The sequence below is a fragment of the Myotis myotis genome, unplaced genomic scaffold, assembly GCF_014108235.1.
Source record: "Myotis myotis isolate mMyoMyo1 unplaced genomic scaffold, mMyoMyo1.p scaffold_m19_p_2, whole genome shotgun sequence".
Lineage (NCBI taxonomy): Eukaryota > Metazoa > Chordata > Mammalia > Chiroptera > Vespertilionidae > Myotis > Myotis myotis.
The window spans coordinates 75,900,139-75,919,698 of record NW_023416324.1 but is presented as its reverse complement, the minus strand read 5'-3'; the positions used below and the strand labels follow the sequence as shown (position 1 = coordinate 75,919,698).

At 40.5% G+C, this 19,560-nt stretch overlaps 1 protein-coding gene across 2 annotated transcripts in view; it reads left to right on the top strand.

The window, feature by feature from the left end:
• Positions 1-19,560, top strand: part of CDKAL1 (CDK5 regulatory subunit associated protein 1 like 1) — a 686,928-nt gene that overhangs the window by 214,880 nt on the left and 452,488 nt on the right. For both annotated transcript variants that reach the window (XM_036348426.1, XM_036348425.1), the window contains one exon: positions 7,971-8,019. In XM_036348426.1, coding sequence (XP_036204319.1) covers positions 7,971-8,019 — 49 coding nt within the window. The remainder of the gene's footprint in view (positions 1-7,970; positions 8,020-19,560) is intronic.

Here is a 19,560-nt window from a genome sequence, read left to right as displayed (position 1 = left end):
TAGGAATTTGTGCATTTCCTCCAGGTTGTCTAGTTTGTTGGAGTAGAGCTGTCCATAGTATTTTTTAACAATCATTTGTATTTCTGTGGGGTCTGTTGTTATTTCACCTCTATCATTTCTGATTTTGTTTATTTGGGTCCTCTCTCTTTGCTTCTTGGTGAGTCTGGCTAGAGGTTTGTCAATCTTGTTTATCCTTTCAAAGAACCAGCTCTTGGTTTCATTGATTTTCTGTATTGCTTTTTTGGTCTCTATGTCATTTATTTCTGCTCTAATCTTTATTATCTCCTTCCTTCTGCTTACTCTGGGGTTTTCTTGTTGCTCTCTTTCTAATTCTTTGAGTTGTAGAGTTAGATGATTTACTACCATTTTTTCTTGTTTTTTGAGATAGGCCTGTAGAGCTATAAACTTCCCTCTCAGGACTGCTTTCATTGTGTCCCATAGGTTTTGGATTGTTGTGTTTTCATTGTCATTAGTTTCCAGGATGTTTTTAATTTCTTCTTTGATCTCATTGTTAACCCAATCAATATTTAATAGCATGCTATTCAGCTTCCAAGTGTTTGAGTATTTTGGGTTGTTTTTATTGTAGTTTATTTCTAATATTATGCCATCGTGGTCTGAGAAGATGGTTGGTATGATTTCAATCTTCTTGAATTTGGGGAGACTTTGTTTGTGACCCAATATGTTTTCTATTTTTGAATCTGTCCCATGAGCACTTGAGTAGAATGTATATTCCGTGGCTGTGGGGTGAAGTGTTCTGAAGATGTCAATTAAGTCCATCTGATCTAGTGAGTCATTTAGCATTGCTGTTTCTTTGCTGGTTGTTTGTCTAGAGGATTTATCCAGTGATGTCAGTGGTGTATTAAAGTCCCCTACTATGATTGTATTGTTGTTGATCTCTCCTTTGATATTTTCCAGGAGTTTTTTTTATGAATTTGGGTGCTCCTGCATTGGGTGTATATATGTTTACCAGGGTTATATCTTCTTGTTGAATTGATCCCTTTAGTATTATGAAGTGGCCTTCCTTATCTCTTGTTATGGCCTTCACTTTGAGGTCTATTTTGTCCGATATAAGTATTGCTACCCCAGCTTTCTTTTCCTTTCCATTTGCCGGAAAGATATTTTTCCATCCTTTCACTTTCAGTCTGTGTGAGTCCCTTCTAATGAGGTGGGTTTCTTGTAGACAGCAGATGTATGGGTCATGTTTTTTTATCCATTCAGCCACTCGATGTCTTTTGTTTGGAGCATTTAGTCCGTTTACGTTTAAAGTTATTATTGAAATGTACTTGTTTGTAGCCATTTCTGTTTTTGTGTGGCTGTTTTCTTTCTGAGCTTTTTATTATTTTTATACCAGTCCCTTTAGCATTCCTTGCATTGCTGGCTTGGTGGTGATAAACTCCCTTAGCCTTTTTTTGTCTGTGAAGCTTCTTATTTCCCCTTCAAGTTTGAATGATAGCCTTGCTGGATAGAGTATTCTTGGATTCAGTCCTTTGCTTTGCATCACTTTGTAAATTTCTGTCCATTCTTTTCTGGCCTGATGTGTTTCTGTTGAGAAATCATTTGACAATCTAATGGGAGATCCCTTGTATGTAACTTTCCGTCTCTCTCTTGCAGCCTGTAAGATTCTCTCTTTGTCCTGAACATTTGCCATGGTAATTATGATGTGTCTTGGTGTGGGTCTTTTCGGGTTCACCTTGTTTGGGACTCTCTGGGCTTGTGTGACTTTTTTCTTCCCCACCTCAGGGACGTTTTCTGATATTATTTCTTCTGATAGGTTTTCTAATCCTTGTTCATCCTTCTGTTGTTCTGGTACCCCTATTATTCGTATGTTGTTTCGTTTCATGTTGTCCCAAAGCTCCCTTAGGCTCTCCTCCTGTCTTTTAATTTTTTTCTCCAATTGCAGTACATTTTGGGTGTGTTTTGCTTCCTTGTCTTCTAATTCACTAATTCGGTCCTCCGCTTCTCCTAGTCTACTGTTGATACTTTCAATGGAGTTTTTCATTGCAGCTATATCACTCTTCATTTCTTCTTGGGTCTTACTTAAGTTGTTAATTTTTTCATCTGTTTCTTCTAGCTTCTTCCATATGTTATCGATTTTTTCATCTGTTTCTTCTTGCTTCTTGCAGAGGTTGTCGATTTTTTCTTCCATCCGGTTTATGCACTCTAGGACCCTTATTCTGAATTCTTTTTCTGTCATGTTGCATGCCTCTGTATTACTTAGCTGCTTTTCTGGAGAGTCCTCCTTCTCTTTCGTTTGGGGGTTTCTTTGTCTACCCATGTTTGATCTCACTGACATATCTAGACGTTGAGTCGTTCAGTGCTCCCTTGGTGGCAGTGACTCCTTGGTCTGTGGTTGCTCTTCGGGCGGTTGCGGTAGCAGCTGCTCTTCAGTTGGCAGCAGCTCCTCTGGTGGGTGCTGTTCACAGCTGAGGTGGCTCTTCTGGCTGGTGGGGCGAGGTTTCACGTACAGCTGCTGTTCCTCAGCACAGGGTGTGGTGCTCTGGAGGTTGCTGTAGCTTCGATCTGCTGCGTTGATTTAAAGGCACAAAATACAATACAACAAGGCACTACGTACCAGGCAGTATACACAAATATATTCACGATATTAATAACCCCAAATAAAGGTGACCACCCGAATTAAGAGAATTAGAGGATAAGGAGGAAGGAAGGGAAAAAGATAAAAGAGAAAAAAGAAAAGAAAAATAGGGACCAAAAAAAGGAGTACAAAAATGAAATTGGGAAAAAGGAGGGGGGAAAATAAAAGCGAGAAAAGAAAAGAAAAGAAAAAAAAAGAAAGAGAAAAAAGAAAAAAAAAGTGCGAAAAGAGAGAATGAAGTGGAAGAGGGGAAGAGACTTTTAATATGAGGAGAATACTCCTATAGAACAGCCATTAATCCCAACAGATTCCAGCAACAGCTCCCTGGAGATGAATGCAAATTAGAAACAACCAATAATATAACGATGAAAATAGAATGGAGAACACTAATCCCAAAATAAAATAAAGAGAAAATAAAATGGCACTTTAAAAAATGGTAAAATGGTAGCAGTAATAATACTGGTTAAAAATAAGAAGGTAGTAATTAAAAGGGTAAAATCACGTGATGGAAAAAGAAGAAAAAAAAAGAAAAGAAAAAAAAGAAGAAGAGAAAAAAAATTGGTTTCTTAGTTAAAAGGTGAAAAAAGAAAAAAAAAATTGCAGTAGTGAAGGTCCTTCGGTTCTTCTATTCTTCAGTGTGGCTCGCCTTAGACCCGCCAGGTATTCAGGAGAGTGTTGGTTTTCCCTGCGATACACTGTTCCTCTGTGTTGTAAACCACAGTCCTTATTTTAAAGCAGGCCGCATTTGTTTCCCAGACTGCCTTATTTTGTGTTTAGGAAAGAGTCAGTTTGTGGGTCAGCCTCTGGATGGCAGTGTTCTGGGGTTGGCCTCTGAGGCTATAGGGCCTCTCTGTCCAGTGGAAGTTCACTGCCCAGAGCTGGCTGTGTAATAGTTAGTTACCGGCCGCTGTGTTGTTGCTGGGATTGAAAATCCCTCTATAGGCCAGACCCTGTTAACTCCCAGGGACTGATCGGGTTATTTTAATCCTTGATCTCCTACAGGGTGGAATCTGGGTGTGGCTGTGCTCCTTGCCTGGGGGCTGGGGGGAGGAGTCTCACTCTCTGGAGAGAATGGCTGCCCCAGACACCCAGGGGTGTCTCAGCACTCAATTCGCTGCCACCTCTCCCAGCCCCCCTTCTCTCTTCAGTCTCTCCCCAGATTCCACTCCTCCGCACACTCTCCCTCACTTCTGCACAGGTGAGTGTCTGTATCCGAAATGTCCTATGAACAGGATTCAGTGAAAACAAACAAACAAACGCCGGCCGCGGAAACGGGGAAGGCTTGGTTTCTGTAAGCTTCTTCTCTTACCGGGACTGCATGGTCTGGTCAGCTCTTCAGTCTGCCCCCTTTAGGCTCAGTCCTCCGTGATCACAGAACCCAGCTCTCAATTCCCCCCGGCGGCGCCAGGAATCCCGCGGTTCTCCTTTCCCCCGTCAGGGGCTGTGCCTGTCCCAAGGGACACGGCTCTCTGCCACGCGGTCTCCCTCCGACTCTCTGGACTCAGAGGTCTGGCAAACTTTCCTGCCCAAAACCCTGGTTTTTTTTACCTTTCCAGGGGAGTTCTGCTCTTCCCGGCTGCAAACCGTCTCACCAGCTGAGCAATTTCGCCAATTCGGCTGGATGCTATTAGTTTCAGCTGCTCACTCCATTTGCTCCGGGACACGACCTGGGACACGTCTGCCTACATTGCCGCCATCTTCCCTTCTCCACAACTGGAGATTTCTTTAGAAATTGTTAGAGGGGAGCGTCTCTACCTGTTCATTCCCTGTTAGACGGGGTGATGGGTAAAGTCCAGCCTCTCTTCCTAGGCTGCCTGGCCAGTGCTCAAGGCAACCTCTGCAAAGAACAGAAACCCTACTCCGGCAGAACTGAGTCCTTCATGCCACCAGTTTTCCCCGAGGGAGCCAGAGGTCCTCCAAGTTTTTTTTTTTTTAAGGTTATTTTTTGGGTCTCAGTTGAGGTCATTGCAGCATTGTTGTATAGTGAAGATTAGAAATAACATAAAGGCTCATTAATGCGATGATATTAATGTTTGTTATGGTATATCTATACAGGAGACTCTGGGAGCTAGTAAAATGAATGAAGTAGGCCTATATACTGATGATGTATAGAAAACAAATCAAGGACAGGTCTACTTTACATGTCATCTATCTATGTCTCATAACTAAAAGGAAAGAAGAAAAAACTATAGAATACTAGAGGCCCGGTTCACAAAATTCATGCACTCAGGGGGAACGGGATGTGGGGTGTCACTAAACCTGGCCTGCACCCTATTGCAGTCCGGGAGAACTTGGGGAATGTCCGTCTGACGGCTTAGGCTCATGGGGAGCGGGCCTAAGCCATCAGTTGGACATCCTTAGGGCTGCCGTGGAGGTGGGAGAGGCTCCCACCACCGCTGCTGCGCTCACCAGCCATGAACCCTGGCATCTGGCTGAGCTGCGCTCCCCCTGTGGGAGCGCACTGACCACCAGGGGGCAGCTCCTGTGTTGAGCGTCCGCCCCTTGGTGGTCAGTGTGCGTCATAGCGAACAGTCAGACACTAAGCATATTAGGCTTTTATTATATAAGATAATTATACTAGAGACCTCTTGAAATTCTTGCAAGAGTAGGCTTTCCTTCCCCCGGCTGCCGGCACCATCTTCCCTCCAGCAACCAGGACCCAGGCTTCCCTTTGGCCACCAGCAGGCACCTGGTACCCCGGATTCCCTTGCAGCTATGGCTTCATCCGGAAGGTGTCCAGAAGGATGTCTGGTCTAATTAGCATATTATGCTTTTATCATTATGGATTAGACCCCTTTATGTATGGTTTTGCTTTCTGCAGTTTCAGTTACCTATGGTTAAACACTTAATATTAAATAGAAATTTCCAGAAATAAACAACTCTTAAGTTGTAAATTGTGTGGTGCTTGAATAAATCTCATGCTGTCATGCGCTGTTCTACTCTGTGCCCTCTAGGATGTGAATCATCCCTTTGTCTATAGTATTCATGCTGCCACCCACCCTCTAGCCACTTATTATTGGTTATTGTTGTTAATCTCTTACTGTCCCTAATTTATAATTTAAACTTTATTATAGGTATATGTGTATAGGAAAAGATAATATATATGGAATTTATTACTATCTTTGATTTCAGGTACCCACTGGGGGTGGTCTTGGAACATATATCTCATGGATAAAGGGGGGCTACTGTATAAAGGGTAAGGCAAATGTAAGACAAATCAAGGACAGGTCTATTCATATGGAAAGTAATACAATCCTATCTAATAATAGACAAACATGGTAATTAACCGTACCTCCGACATGCTTCCCATTGGCTAATCAGGGCCATATGAAAATTAACTTCCAACCAAGATGGCGGCTGGCAGCGAGGCAGGTGAAGCAAACAGGAGGCTTGCTTGCTCCAGTGAAGGAGGAAGCCAAGGTTCCCCGCCTGCCGCTGCTGGGCTCTGAGCTTGCACTCTAAGAAGCAATGTTGCAATTATAGAAGCTAAACAAACCCCATGCTTTCAGCCAGCCGGCCGAGCTGGAGTTGCAACAGTGTTTCAATTATTGAAGCCAAACAAACCAGATACCTGCTTTCAGCAGCAGAGGTCTAAGAGCTGCAGCCGAGCCTCAGAGCTAAAGCCGGCTCTCAGCTCAGGTGACAGCCATAGAAGGTAAATAAATCCCAGAATAAAAAAAAAAGAAAAAATATAGGCTTGGAGCTTCAGTCGCCCGCCAGCATGAAAAAGGTCCTCAGCCCCTCACCCAGACTGGCCGGGTACCCCTATGGGGACCCCCACCCTGAAGGGGGTGTGACCAGCTGCAAACAGCCATCATCCCCTCATCCAGGCTGGCCAGGCACCCAAGCGGGACCCAACCTTGATCCAGGACACCCTTCAGGGCAAACCAGCCGGCTCCCACCCGTGCACCAGGCCTCTATCCTATATAGTAAAAGGGTAATATGCACACTGACCCTAACAGCAGAAGGACTGGGAATGACTGGTTACTATGACACACACTGAACACCAGGGGGCAGATGCTCAATGCCGGAGTTGCTCTCAGGTGGTCAGGGTGCTCTCACATGGGAGGAGCTCTGCTCAGCCACAAGCCAGGCTGATGGCGGCCAGTACAGCGGTGGTGGTGGGAGCCTCTCCTCCCTCCTCAGCAGCGCTAAGGATGTCTGACTGCAGCTTAGGTCTACTCCCTCCTGGCAAGTGGGCATCCCCCGAGTGCTGCTGGGCTGCCAGAGGGATGTCTGATTGCCATCTTAGGCCCAATCCCCCAGAGAGCGGGCCTAAGCCAGCATGTGGTCATCCCCTGAGGTGTCCCGGACTGCAAGAGGGCACAGGCTGGGCTGAGGGATCCCCCTCCCCCCTGAGTGCACAAATTTTTGTACACCGGGCCTCTGGTAATTAATAAATAATAATATAGTAACTAACTCTTTTATCTGCCCTGCATATAAATGTTTAGCATTTGGAAATGTCTTGGTATCTACTCATCAGATAATTATGAGTGATTCATCTTAGGAGTGGAAATGGAGCATGGAGGATGTTATGGGTTACCTTTTTTTCTGCTTTATATTTCTGTTTTGTTTGAATTTGTTCAGTGAACAAATTTCTTTTGTAATAAAACAATTAACTAGATATCACTTGTGATCTAAGTTAACTTTCTCTATTCCTGTAGCTTCTTGGACTACAATCTTTGCTTTTTCCATTTTCCATCTAACTCCAGCCACTCTAACTCAGTTTCCCTAGTGGGCCTCTTCCAATCTAATCCTGCTTATCCTCAAGAAGCATTCCTGGGTCACTCAGTCAGATTTTATTACCTTTCCTCTGTGATCTCCTGATGCCCTGGGAAATCTTTCTTAGTCACTCATGTCTCGGGCAGGAACTGTTATTATTTGACTTTGTAGTCCATGGGCTTGAGCACAGTACCCAGCACAGGGTAGAAATTCATTAAAAGGGGTTTCAGTGTTAAACTAATAAAACAGAGAATTTGGGGTCGATCCTCTTAATATCAGCATGCCCTTTTGTATAGGTTGTCATTGTTTTTGAAGCTGTGTGTGAAGAGACATGTTGTAATTAAACTTTAGTTTATATCTTAGGACTTTTAAAGTTTATGTTGATAAGATCTTCTGACAACTCCAGGAAGTTTATTTAAATGTAGTATGATTTCTTTAATTGTCATTAGAGGACAGGAGAGTGATAATTTCATATTTTATTGTAACAGAATCTCCATATAGAATATTTTTTATAATACTGTCAAATGCATTAATTAAAGAAAACCTGCTTTCATGAGCTTAGAAAATGCGTAACATTGACTTAAGCGGAAGGATAAACAAATTAATATTTCTTCTTTGGGTAAGCTCCTTGTCTAACAGTTTGTTTTCTTTCCAGGTTCAACAGATAGATCGTGTAGTAGAAGTTGTGGAGGAAACAATTAAAGGTAATTCTTGAAAGAAAGATAAGCAGAGGTGTATCTTGTATATAAAACTGCCTGACGGAGGTTAACCTGGACGGGGTGCAGAGACGGTGGACGGACAACGAGTCCCGTTCCTCTCAGCTTGTTCCAAAAAGGAGGGCCAGTTACCATCTTCCATGGTTTCCATCTTCTTAGCTATTTCTTTATAGTTTACTATTCTCTTCGTAGACATATTATAAAAAAGAGTCATCAACCATAGCAGTCTCCTATTCCTTCATTTCAGGTGTTGCAATGATTTTTGAGGCTTTAAAGCATCTGAGGTATATATTTTTAAAAATACTACTTAGTTAATATTTATCGAGCATCTTTGTGAAAATTTTTGTTTTAGATTAAAATTTTGTCCCCGACTGCTTCATGCATTGACTGATCCCATATAAGAGGCATATATTTGATTAGCTTATAAGGGAGTTAGTTCATAGTTCTTTTATTTTCTTTATTTTTATTTTTAATTGAATTTATTGGGTTGACATTGGTTAATAAAATTATATAGGTTTTAAGTGTATAATTCTGTAACACATCATCTGTATATTGTATTGTATGTTCACCACCCCACGCCAAGTCTCCTTACATCTCTGTTTATCTCCCCTTTATCCTTTTCTATCCCTCCACCCTCTTTTCCTCTGGTAATCACCATACTGTTGTCTGTATCTATGTGTTGTTGTTTTTTTGCTTTTGCTTAATCCCTTCACCCCTTTCACCCAGCACCCCTCCCCACTCCTCTCTGGTAGCTGTCAGCCTATTCTCTGCCTATGGGTCTGTTTCTCTTTTGTTTGTTACTTTTTAAGTGAAATCATGTATATTTGCCTTTTCTCTGGCTGGATTATTTCACTTAGTATAATAATCTCCAGGTCCATCCATTCTTTTGCAAAGGGTAAGATTTTCTTCTTTTTTATGGCAGAGTAGTATTCTATGTGCAACAGCTCTTTTATTCAGTCATCTACTTATGGGCACTTGGGCTACTTCCAAATCTTGGCCATTGTAAATAATGCTACAACATAGGGGAGTATATATTCCTCGAAATTAGTGTTTTGGTTTCCTAACGTATAATTTTTGTAGTTTCACTAGAAAATAGAATTATTCTTTGCTTATTTCATCAGCCAATGTTCTTTGAAACAGATTTTTATGTGTGTCACTGAGAAATAAGTCATTCTTTTTTTTTTTTTTAAATATATTTTATTGATTTTTTACAGAGAGGAAGGGAGAGAGAGAGAGAGTTAGAAACATCGATGAGAGAGAAACATCGATCAGCTGCCTCCTGCACATCTCCAACTGGGGATGTGCCCGCAACCCAGGTACATGCCCTTGACCGGAATCGAACCTGGGACCTTTCAGTCCGCAGGCCGACGTTCTATCCACTGAGCCAAACCGGTTTCGGCGAGAAATAAGTCATTCTTAATTCTGTAGTTTAATTCATAAATATTTGTAGCTTCTTTCTCCTCAGTTAGATTAGCACAAATTAAACTAGTAATATAGTATTGAAATATTAAGTTAAATGAATTGAATGTCTCACTTAAATTTTTAGTATTTTCTTGTAATGAGAAATTTACTTTAAAAAAACAACCAAATATATTACTTTCCTCAAATTGAAATTTTTTAAAACCACATTTTTTCTGCTGGCATTTACCTGCTACCTTCCACATGCTGTGAATAATGCTTATTAATTTTGAATCTTTGATTTATTAAGAGATTGATAACCACAGAATATGAGAATGAGGCTATAACTTAATCTTTTCTTGAAATTCCAAAATAAAATGAAATATCATGATCACATATTTTTAGCAGTGATAACTTGAATGTTTTCTTTAAACTGTATCCCAACTCTTTCTTGGAGAATTCAGAAGTACTATCATGTATTGAGCACTTAGAGCAGTGGTTCTCAACTTTCCTAATGCCGGGAACCTTTAATACAGTTCCTCATGTTGTGGTGACCCCCAATTTCATTGTTACAAATTGAACATAATTAAAGCATAGTGATTAATCACAAAAACAATATGTAATTATCTATGTGTTTTCCGATGGTCTTAGGCGACCCCTGTGAAAGGGTCGTTTGATTCCCCAAAGGGGTCGCGACCCACAGGTTGAGAAACACTGACTTAGAGTGTCATAGGCACTGTGCTAAGCACTTCACATGCATTAAATAATTTCATCTTCACAAAAGTCCTGTGAAGTGAGGTGGGTGTAAATATCATTCTCATTTTTCAGATGAAGAATGTGAGACATAGGCCACATGGCTGGTAAGTGGCAGTTAGGATTTGAATCAGTTCTGGTTCTATGGTGCTGTGACATCTCTGCTCTCTCCCAACCGAGAGCCACTGCTTTATGCTTGATCAGCTTGTTAAAGGAGGGCTTCGGAGTATCTGAGCATGATGGCCTTATTTATCCTCCGTTTGAATACCAGGCACATACTGTCCACTCAATAATTTGTTAAAGTAGTTAATGGTAATGAAGGTAACACAGGAGAAAATCTAGGCAGTGACTTTTTAGATCCAACACTCAAGGCATGATCCATGAAGAAATAACTGATAAGCTAGACTTCATTAAAATTAAAAACTGCTGTGCAAAAGACACTGTTAAGAGAATGAGAAGACAAGCCACACACGGTGAGAAATATATTTGGAAAAGACATACTGATAAAGTATTCTTACCCAAAATATTCAAGAACTTTTAATGTTCAATAACAAAATAAGCAACCTGATTTTTAAAATGGGCCAACAACCTGAATAGAAACTTCACAAAAGTACATATACAAATGGTTAATAAGCATATGAAAAGATGATCAATATATGCCGTTAGTCAGTTGTAAATTGAAACAACAATGAGCTACCACTGCCCACATATTAGAACAGCCAAAATCTGAAACACTGGCAACACCAAATGCTGACGAGAATGTGGAGCAACAGGGACTCTCATTCATTGCTGTTAGGAGTACAAAACATTTGGCAGTTTCTTACAAAACTAAACATGCTCTTTCCATGTGATCCAGCAGTTATACTCCTTGGTATTTATCCAAAGAAGTTAAAAACTTATGTCCACACAAAAACCTGCACACAGATGTTTACAGCAGTTTTATTCAGATTATAACAAATATACCACTCTGGTGGGGGATGTTGATAATGGGTGGGCTGTGTGTGTGTGTGCTGGAGGGAAAGGGGTGTATGGGAACTCTTTTTTTTTTTTAATATATTTTATTGATTTTTTAGAGAGGAAGGGAGAGAGAGATAGAGAGTCAGAAACATCAATGAGAGAGAAACATCGATCAGCTGCCTCCTGCACATCTCCTACTGGGGATGTGCCTGCAACCCAGGTACATGCCCTTGACTGGAATCGAACCTGGGACCTTTCAGTCCGCAGGCCGACTCTCTATCCACTGAGCCAAACCGGTTTTGGCGGGAACTCTTATTTTCTGCTCAGTTTCGTTGTAAACCTAAAGCTGCTCTAGAAAATAGTCTGTTAAAAAACAATGAATAGTAAATAACATTGTGTTCAGGAGGCTGCCGAATGGCTTGCAAAGATATAATTTCTACAGGACCGTGGTCGGCAAACTGCGGCTCGCGAGCCACATGCGGCTCTTGGACCCCTTGAGTGTGGCTCTTCCTAAGCCTTAGGAGTACCCTAATTAAGTTAATAACAATGTACCTACGTATATAGTTTAAGTTTAAAAAATTTGGCTCTCAAAAGAAATTTCACTCGTTGTACTGTTGATATTTGGCTCTGTTGACTAATGAGTTTGCTGACCACTGCTATAGGAAATCATAGAAGGTAAGGTAAACTATGTTTTTTAATACTCACAACAATTCTGACACCAAATGTATACATTTTCTACATTAAGCAGTTCTGACACTAGCTATCCAGAGTTAGGGCAGATGTCATAGGCTAAGGCCTCCGTCTTACAAGACTGCCCACACCTTCAGTGGGCAATCGCAAGTCCAGATTGTCACCTATACTTCTGACAGACCAATTATAAATCGGGTTTCTATGACCCCCTCCTTAGATTTGATAATTTGCTAGAACAGCTCAGAGAACTTAGGAAAGCCCTTTACTTACTATTACTGGTTTATTGTAAAAGAGACAAGTCAGGAACATCCAAATGAAGAAATGCATAGGGCAGGGTGTGTGGAAAGGAATACAAAGCTTCTATGCTCTCTGGGTGCACCACCCTCCCAGCACCCCAATGCTTTTACCAACTTGGAAGATCTCCAAACCCCATTATTTGTTTTTTTTTTCTGGAAGATACATTACATGGACATGATTGACTAAATCATTGCCCATTGGTGATTGAGCTTAATGTCCAGCCCCTCTCCCCTCTCTGGAGGCAGGGTCTGTGTGTCTGAAAGTTCCAAGCTCCTAAACATGATTGGCTCCTATGGTCACCACACCCATCCTTCAAGAATGTCCTCATTAGCATAAGCTCAGATATAGTTAGCATAAACTAATTAGCATAAGTTCAGAAAGGGGCTTATTATGAATAACAAAAAAAATGCTCTAGTTGCTCCTGTCACTCAGGAAATTATGAGTTTTAGGAACTCTATCATGGGTGAAGACCATACATATATTATAGTATCACAATATCACGGAAGGCTTCTGATCTCCATGGTTGGGTTAATTAGGGATGGCTTCTCACTGAGGAGTTTGGGCTTGAGTGGATTTATTGGAGAGATTGCATTTGATTTAATTGTAAGAAGCAACAGCAAGAGTTGAGTTGAAGATGAAATTGAGGGGGATGTTCATTGGCAGGTTTGGTTTGAGGGTAGGAAGGCTGATGAATTAAGTCTTAGTAATGCAATGAAAGAATTTTAGATATGGAAGAAATAATTTTGTAGGTGTCCTTCATTTTCAAATGAGGAAGCTGAGGTAGGCAGAGATTAGATGACTCATCTGAGTTATACTGGTTAATAGAGAATGAGGCGCCTCTGTGAACTTCTGTTCTTTCTATTTCTATTGCCAATACTTCATGTAGACAGCATAAGTTAGTGATATATTGTTGCCTTTAGCATTTAATGAGTTGTTTGTGTCTGTCAGCATGTTACTTTTCTGAGGCTCAATTTTCTGTTTAAAATGGAGAGGATTTAATGGGTAATACTTTTGAGTTACCCAGAACACAACTCATATTAATGTTTATTTCTTACTCTCTCCTTAATACCTAGACTGCTGGTATAACTTGACTGACCTCTGCTACAACGACTCTGTTTTCAATCAGACTTTATATACTATTATCCTCAAATTATTTACTCTCCTTCATCTGTGTCTTTAGTGGTTGCTTGTTACCCACTAAATTATTGGGGGACTTCTTAATGTGATTTTAATGATCTTCTACCCCATTCTGCCATCTTCACCGTCCCTCCCACCCATTAATCTTATTCAAATACCTGTTGCTCTGATCAACTATTTATTTGTTGTCCTTTATCTGTTTGCAGTTTGCTTCACATTCATCTTAGGGTCCTGGATAGGGTCTATTTGCCCCTCTAGATTAATTCCCCACCCTTCTCCAACTGTTGCGTGTCCCTGGAGGCTGACCTGTGTGACTGCATCAGTAGATCCTTGCTGTCTGGCATCTAGATGGATTTAGTCCATTAGAGGTTGGAGGTGTGACTAGCACAGGAGATAGGAGTATGTCTTATCTCACCCCTCCCTCCTGCTCATCCTCTATTGGTTGCTTCTCTCACCTGAAGGCCATAGCCTCTGTCAGGTGGCTCCCTCTATTCATCTATTTACCAGGTTCCTGTAACTATTTCCTTCCTTTGATTTTGCAGGCCCAGGAGTAGAAACAACTCCCCATTGTTGCTCACTTTAGAGTATCGCATTGTCTCTTGTTGGTTTTGCTAACTTTGCCAAACTTTAGTCAATAGTCCCTTTATTAAAATCTCTTCAATTATGCAGTGTGCCATCTGCTTTGCTGGGACCCTGATTGATAAATGCTCCATGGAGAAGCAAGATTCTGCCCAGAAGGGCCAGATGGAATACAGCCTGACAAGAGGATTTTGCCATAATTCTCTTGTTTCCACATTTGATTCCTGTTGGGCTCTTTTCATATTTCTTCCTTGAAGGGGGTTTGGACAGACAGCCTCTCCCACAGCCTGTTTGCATTCTTTTTATCGCTATCCTTATGCTATACCAAGTAATGTTTTTAAAAATGTATTAATAAGATACACTGATGCTGAAAGCATTTTAATCTTATAATTAACATAAAACTGTGCAAGCATATTCCATTTGCATCTGTCTTAGTTGGAACAAAATGGAAAATTTCAAGTTACATTAAATGAAACCTCATTATTTTAATAGTGGCCTGAAAATTTCATTTTGTAGCATTTGCTTTGGGAGAGGCCAGATTATATGGATTCAGGATTTTCTCCGTAACATCTTGAAAATGCCAGAAGATGTGTAACTAAATCTAAAGGAATAAATACAATGTTTAAAGGATTTAAATTCATTTCTTTTCAAAATACTCATATGGACCTTAGTCTCCGTTTATGAGGTCATTAATACTTTCCGCATGAAAGCTCTGATGGGAATATAAATCTGCACTTCTTCTGATATGCATACATGACATCCTCAAAACAAGAAGAAACTTAAATCCTCTGTAAAAGGTAGTCTAACTGTATAACTTAAGACAAATGAATGCAAGTAAATATTGCCTATTGAAATTAGAAAAAATGTTTTTACTAGTAAGTCATATTTCTTCTCTAGTCAATCTCTAATAAAAGAGGCCTCTATTGTTATTAATATGTTTGCTAGTATTTTAGTCAGTCTAATTCCAAGTGCCTCCAGTGTTGGTAATTCAAGACTTTCCCAATATGGTACAATCTGCAAGTTTAATTGATTTTCTGTTTTCTCCAACGTCTCGGTAATTGATGCAGTCTTGGACTAGGCTTATCTAAATTCTCAGGGTACTTCACCAAATAGCTCTTTTTTAAAATTTTACTTAACACATTAATCTTCACTCTGTCAGATTTTGTGTTTTGCATTTGATGTTAATTCAGAGCATAAAGTCTTTGTAAATTGAGACTGGAAGGCAGAAGCATATAAAGCGTGGCTTTCTCAGTGTTAATCATGAGGAACTGCCCTACGGAGTCCAGTGGAGACTGATGTGGGGAAGTTTGCCCAGTGTAATGGATAAGGGAATGGAGCTTGGATATGGAGCATTTTACATCTGCCACAGTACTGTACTACAGCAGCACACTGGCTTTGTCAGTATGTTTTCAATAAACATAATATTTTCAGAAATGAGAATGGATAAATTTCTTTATACCCAAACAGTAAAGTTCTACAATAGGACTTTAAACTTGATTTTCACATCGCTTTATTCTGTATCTTGGTTTGGAATGATGGCTGGAGAGGACTGTCTGTTAGTGAAACCATCATGTCATCTCTTGCCTGCATTTTTATGACACATAACTTTATTAGCCAAATTGTCAGTCCTGTTTCCAGCCATACACATACTGAGCAGCAATAGTATTATGAGTATTTTTAATTGTGGTCAATGATTACCATGTTTACCGTGGTTTTTTAAAAGTATTTAAGTAACTTTAAGTTTGTGTAATATTTTTCAGCCATTAAAGTTTTAAAAAATCAAATGAATGCTTAAGTATACCCCTCAGTGGATTCTGCTGCTTTATGGTGGCTTCAGAATGTTTTATATTTTGGTTTGTCTTATATTTAAACGCACGCTTTAACATGTTCATCACTTATATTTCCTTTTCTATTTAAGTACACCTTTTCTTATGGTTTGAAACCACCTTTTATTATTAGTGGGATTTATTTATATGAAGACTTGGGTATTTCATTAACTTTTGATTTCTTTATTCAGGGGTGGGAGAGTGCATAGTGTTGAATAGTTTCTAAGGTTGATGATCTTATTGTTTTCACATAACACACAGTTATAATGGTTCACTGGATTTGATTGTTCAAAACAGGAAAGGAAATTACTTTAAGTTTGAACCTCTCAGGCTTCCCATGACCCAGCCCTGCTGTTAGTGGTCCACTGATCTATCTGGTAAAGTAGCCCCATCCTTCCTTGTTTAAATATTAACAAGGACTTGCCTCCTGTGAAATTTGGCTTCCATGTTAACTCTTGCAAATCTTGATAGTGCCTTGGCAGACTGCATGAAGGTGAGACTACAAGTATTTCTGAATTCTCTAAAAACATATTACTGTAGTCTAGGCCTTTGTGCAAACCATTAATGTAAAGTGGTTTATAAAGTTTGAACATCCTGATTTTAAAGTTTATATATTAATCATTTTCACCAGGTGTTTGGTATTCTCAGATATAACAATTCTGAGTCTCAAGTTTCTAATTTCTATTCACACTAATAGGAGTTATTTAGTAAAAAAAGCCAAATAGATCAATTAACCCTGTTTTGTGAGTCTCACATAGAAAACATGAAAATTAATATAAATAAAGAAAACCTTAATGTATTTACAAATAGAAATTTTTTTTTCCTATGATGTTCTTTCCTTATTATGACTAACTTTAAGAGAATTGGCATGTGGTATACTACTTTTATGCTCTGTGTGCATATTATGTGCTTTTGTGTCTGTCTGGAAAAGCTTTAGTCTTCGTTGAAAGAAGCTACTGTGTTTGTTTAGTAAAATTCAGTGAGAAGAATTGGAGCTATAAACTTAGAGAAAAGAATATTAGAAGCTTCATTACATTTTTCAAATAGAAGATTAGGTTGTAGGTTAATTGTGGTACTTTCTGTTTTGGCTTGACTGTTCCTAACACATAGTAAGGTGTGTATATTGGTAATTCTCCTTTGGTACTTTATAGTTGGATTCCCTAAAAATAGAAATATAAAGTGGAAACGAGGTCATCTTACAGAGACAATATCCAAAATTCAACAGCAAAACCCCCCAAAACAGAAAAGTTATCATCATCCTTGAAAAATTGACTTAAAGACAAATATTTTGTTGTCAGCAAAATTATATATCACAGCCAAGTGAGAAAATTGATAACAAAGAGCAACTTGATGGCTCAGATGTGACTACACAAAAAATTTAAATCTGATTTTCTTGAAAAATTTGTTTGACAATTTGAAAAATTTACTTTATCAGTAGGATGTCGTTTACTAGGTGATGCGACCTTTCCTCAGAAAACCTAACATTGTCAATTCTTGGTGTAGAGAAAGAATGCTGGATTGATTTGTACCTAATATTTGGAATGTACATTAAAAAAAAAGTTTATTCTGTAACAGTCTACAGAGCATACAGCACATATTTAGTAACTAGGAGCCTGGTGCACAAAATTCATGCGAGGGGGTGGTCCCTCAACCTGGCTTGCACCCTCTTCAATTTGGGACCCCTTGGGGGATGTCCAGACATCCCTCTTACAATCTGGGACTGCTGGCTCCTAACCGCTCGCCTGCTGATTGCCCCTAACCGCTTCTGCCTGCCAGCCTGATGGCTCCATAATCGCTCCCCTGCCGGCCTGATTGACAACTAACTGCTCCCCAACTGGCTTGATCATCCTCAACTGCCCTCCTCTGCTGACCTGATCGCCCACAACTGCCCTCCCCTGCCAGCCTGATCACCCACAACTGCCCTCCCCTGCTGCGACCTGCTTCTTCTGCCAGGACCCGCCTCCTCCACATGAGGTGGTGGAGACACTGGGACCAGCCTCCTCCATGCCGCACAGAGCCGTGGGACCCCCAGGCCTCACCACGCGGAGCTGCCATCGAGAACTGCCTCTGCTGTGCTCATGGCCATGATGCCACCTAGGCTTTTATTATATAGGATTACTTCTGAGACTGAGAGAATACTAGGTATACTAGTTAATGCGGATTTTTTTCAATAGATGGAGTTACGCATATGTTGATATATATGCGATTTGATATGTATGCTATTTTGTTGTATTGACAAGCTTCAAAAATTCATATGTCAAATTTGATGAAGGTGTTAGCATCATAGATATTTTTACGCTTAAAAATGTTCAATTTTGTGCCAAAAAAGAGCATTTGCAGTAAGTTTTAATTCTTTATTTTGAAGAAAAAGTTATTGTAAACTTCAGGAAACTTATGGTGATCATACTCCATCTCAAGATACTTGTGAACGCCAGCTTAAGTGCTTTAAAAGTGATGATTTCGATATGAAAGACAAAGAACATCCAGGTCAACTGAAAAAGTTTGAAGACCAACAATTATAAGCATTATTGGATGAATATGCATGTCAAACTCAAAAACAACTTGAAGAAAGATTAGGGAGAAACCAAGATGGCAGCATAGGTAAACACCGGAGATTGCTGCCTCGCACAACCACTTCAAAAATACAACTAAAAGACGGAACGGACATCACCCAGAACCACAGGAAGGCTGGCTGAGTGGAAATTCCACAACTAGAAGGAAAAAGAAAAGCAGACCAAGACTCAGAGGAGGCGCAGTGCGGAAAATACAAAGGTGGGGAGGTGCGTGCGGAGCGGGCTGGCCGCTGAGGGTGTGGTTGTCTGTTTCAATCGGGAGGGAGTCTCAGGCTCTGAGCTCCAGTTACGGGTGAGTCTCTGGGGACCCAGACTCAAACGGGAGAAGCGGGACTGTCTGGCATCGGTCGGAACTCGAGGGCAGCTTTCTCTCTGAGGTTTGCAGCGGTTGCTGGGACTCTGAGAGGTAGAGCCTCTGGGGACGGGACTGAGAGCAGCCATAACTGCTTGCTCCGCCCGCCCTGTTGATCCCCTGGGACCCGCCCCACCCAAGCCCTGCACAGAGGCATTTGCAGGATAGCCTCAGGCAAAGGCTAGACTAGTACCTCCCTAGAGGACAGAAGTTCTCACACTGCAGACACTGCTGATTCTCACAGCCAGTTGGCCTGGAGGTCAAATCACCCCCAGTATTACGTACAACAATCAAGGCTTAACTAAAACAAGACTGCGCACAAAGACCACAAGGGGGTGAACCAAGAAAGCATAAAAAATGCGGAGACAAAGAAACAGGACACAACTGACAGAAATGGAGGATATAGAGTTCAAAACCACACTTTTAAGGTCTCTCAAGAACTGTCTAGAAGCCACCGATAAACTTAGTAAGGCCCTCAAAAAGACTGGTGAGACAGCCAATAAATATAGTGAGATCCTCAAGAAATCTAATGAGACCCTCGATGTTGTGATAAAGGACCAACTAGAAATTAAGCATACACTGACTGAAATAAAGAATATTATACAGACTCCCAACAGCAGACCAGAGGAGCGCAAGAATCAAGTCAAAGATTTGAAATGTGAAGAAGCAAAAAACACCCAACCCGGAAAAGCAAAATGAAAAAAGAATCCGAAAATACGAAGATAATGTAAGGAGCCTCTGGGACAGCTTCAAGCTTACCAACATCAGAATTATAGGGGTGCCAGAAGATGAGAGAGAGCAAGATATTGAAAACCTATTTGAAGAAATCATGACAGAAAATTGCCCCTACCTGGTGAAAGAAATAGACTTACAAGTCCAGGAAGCGGAGAGAACCCCAAACAAAAGGAACCCAAAGAGGACCACACCAAGACACATCATCATTAAAATGCCAAGAGCAAAAGACAAA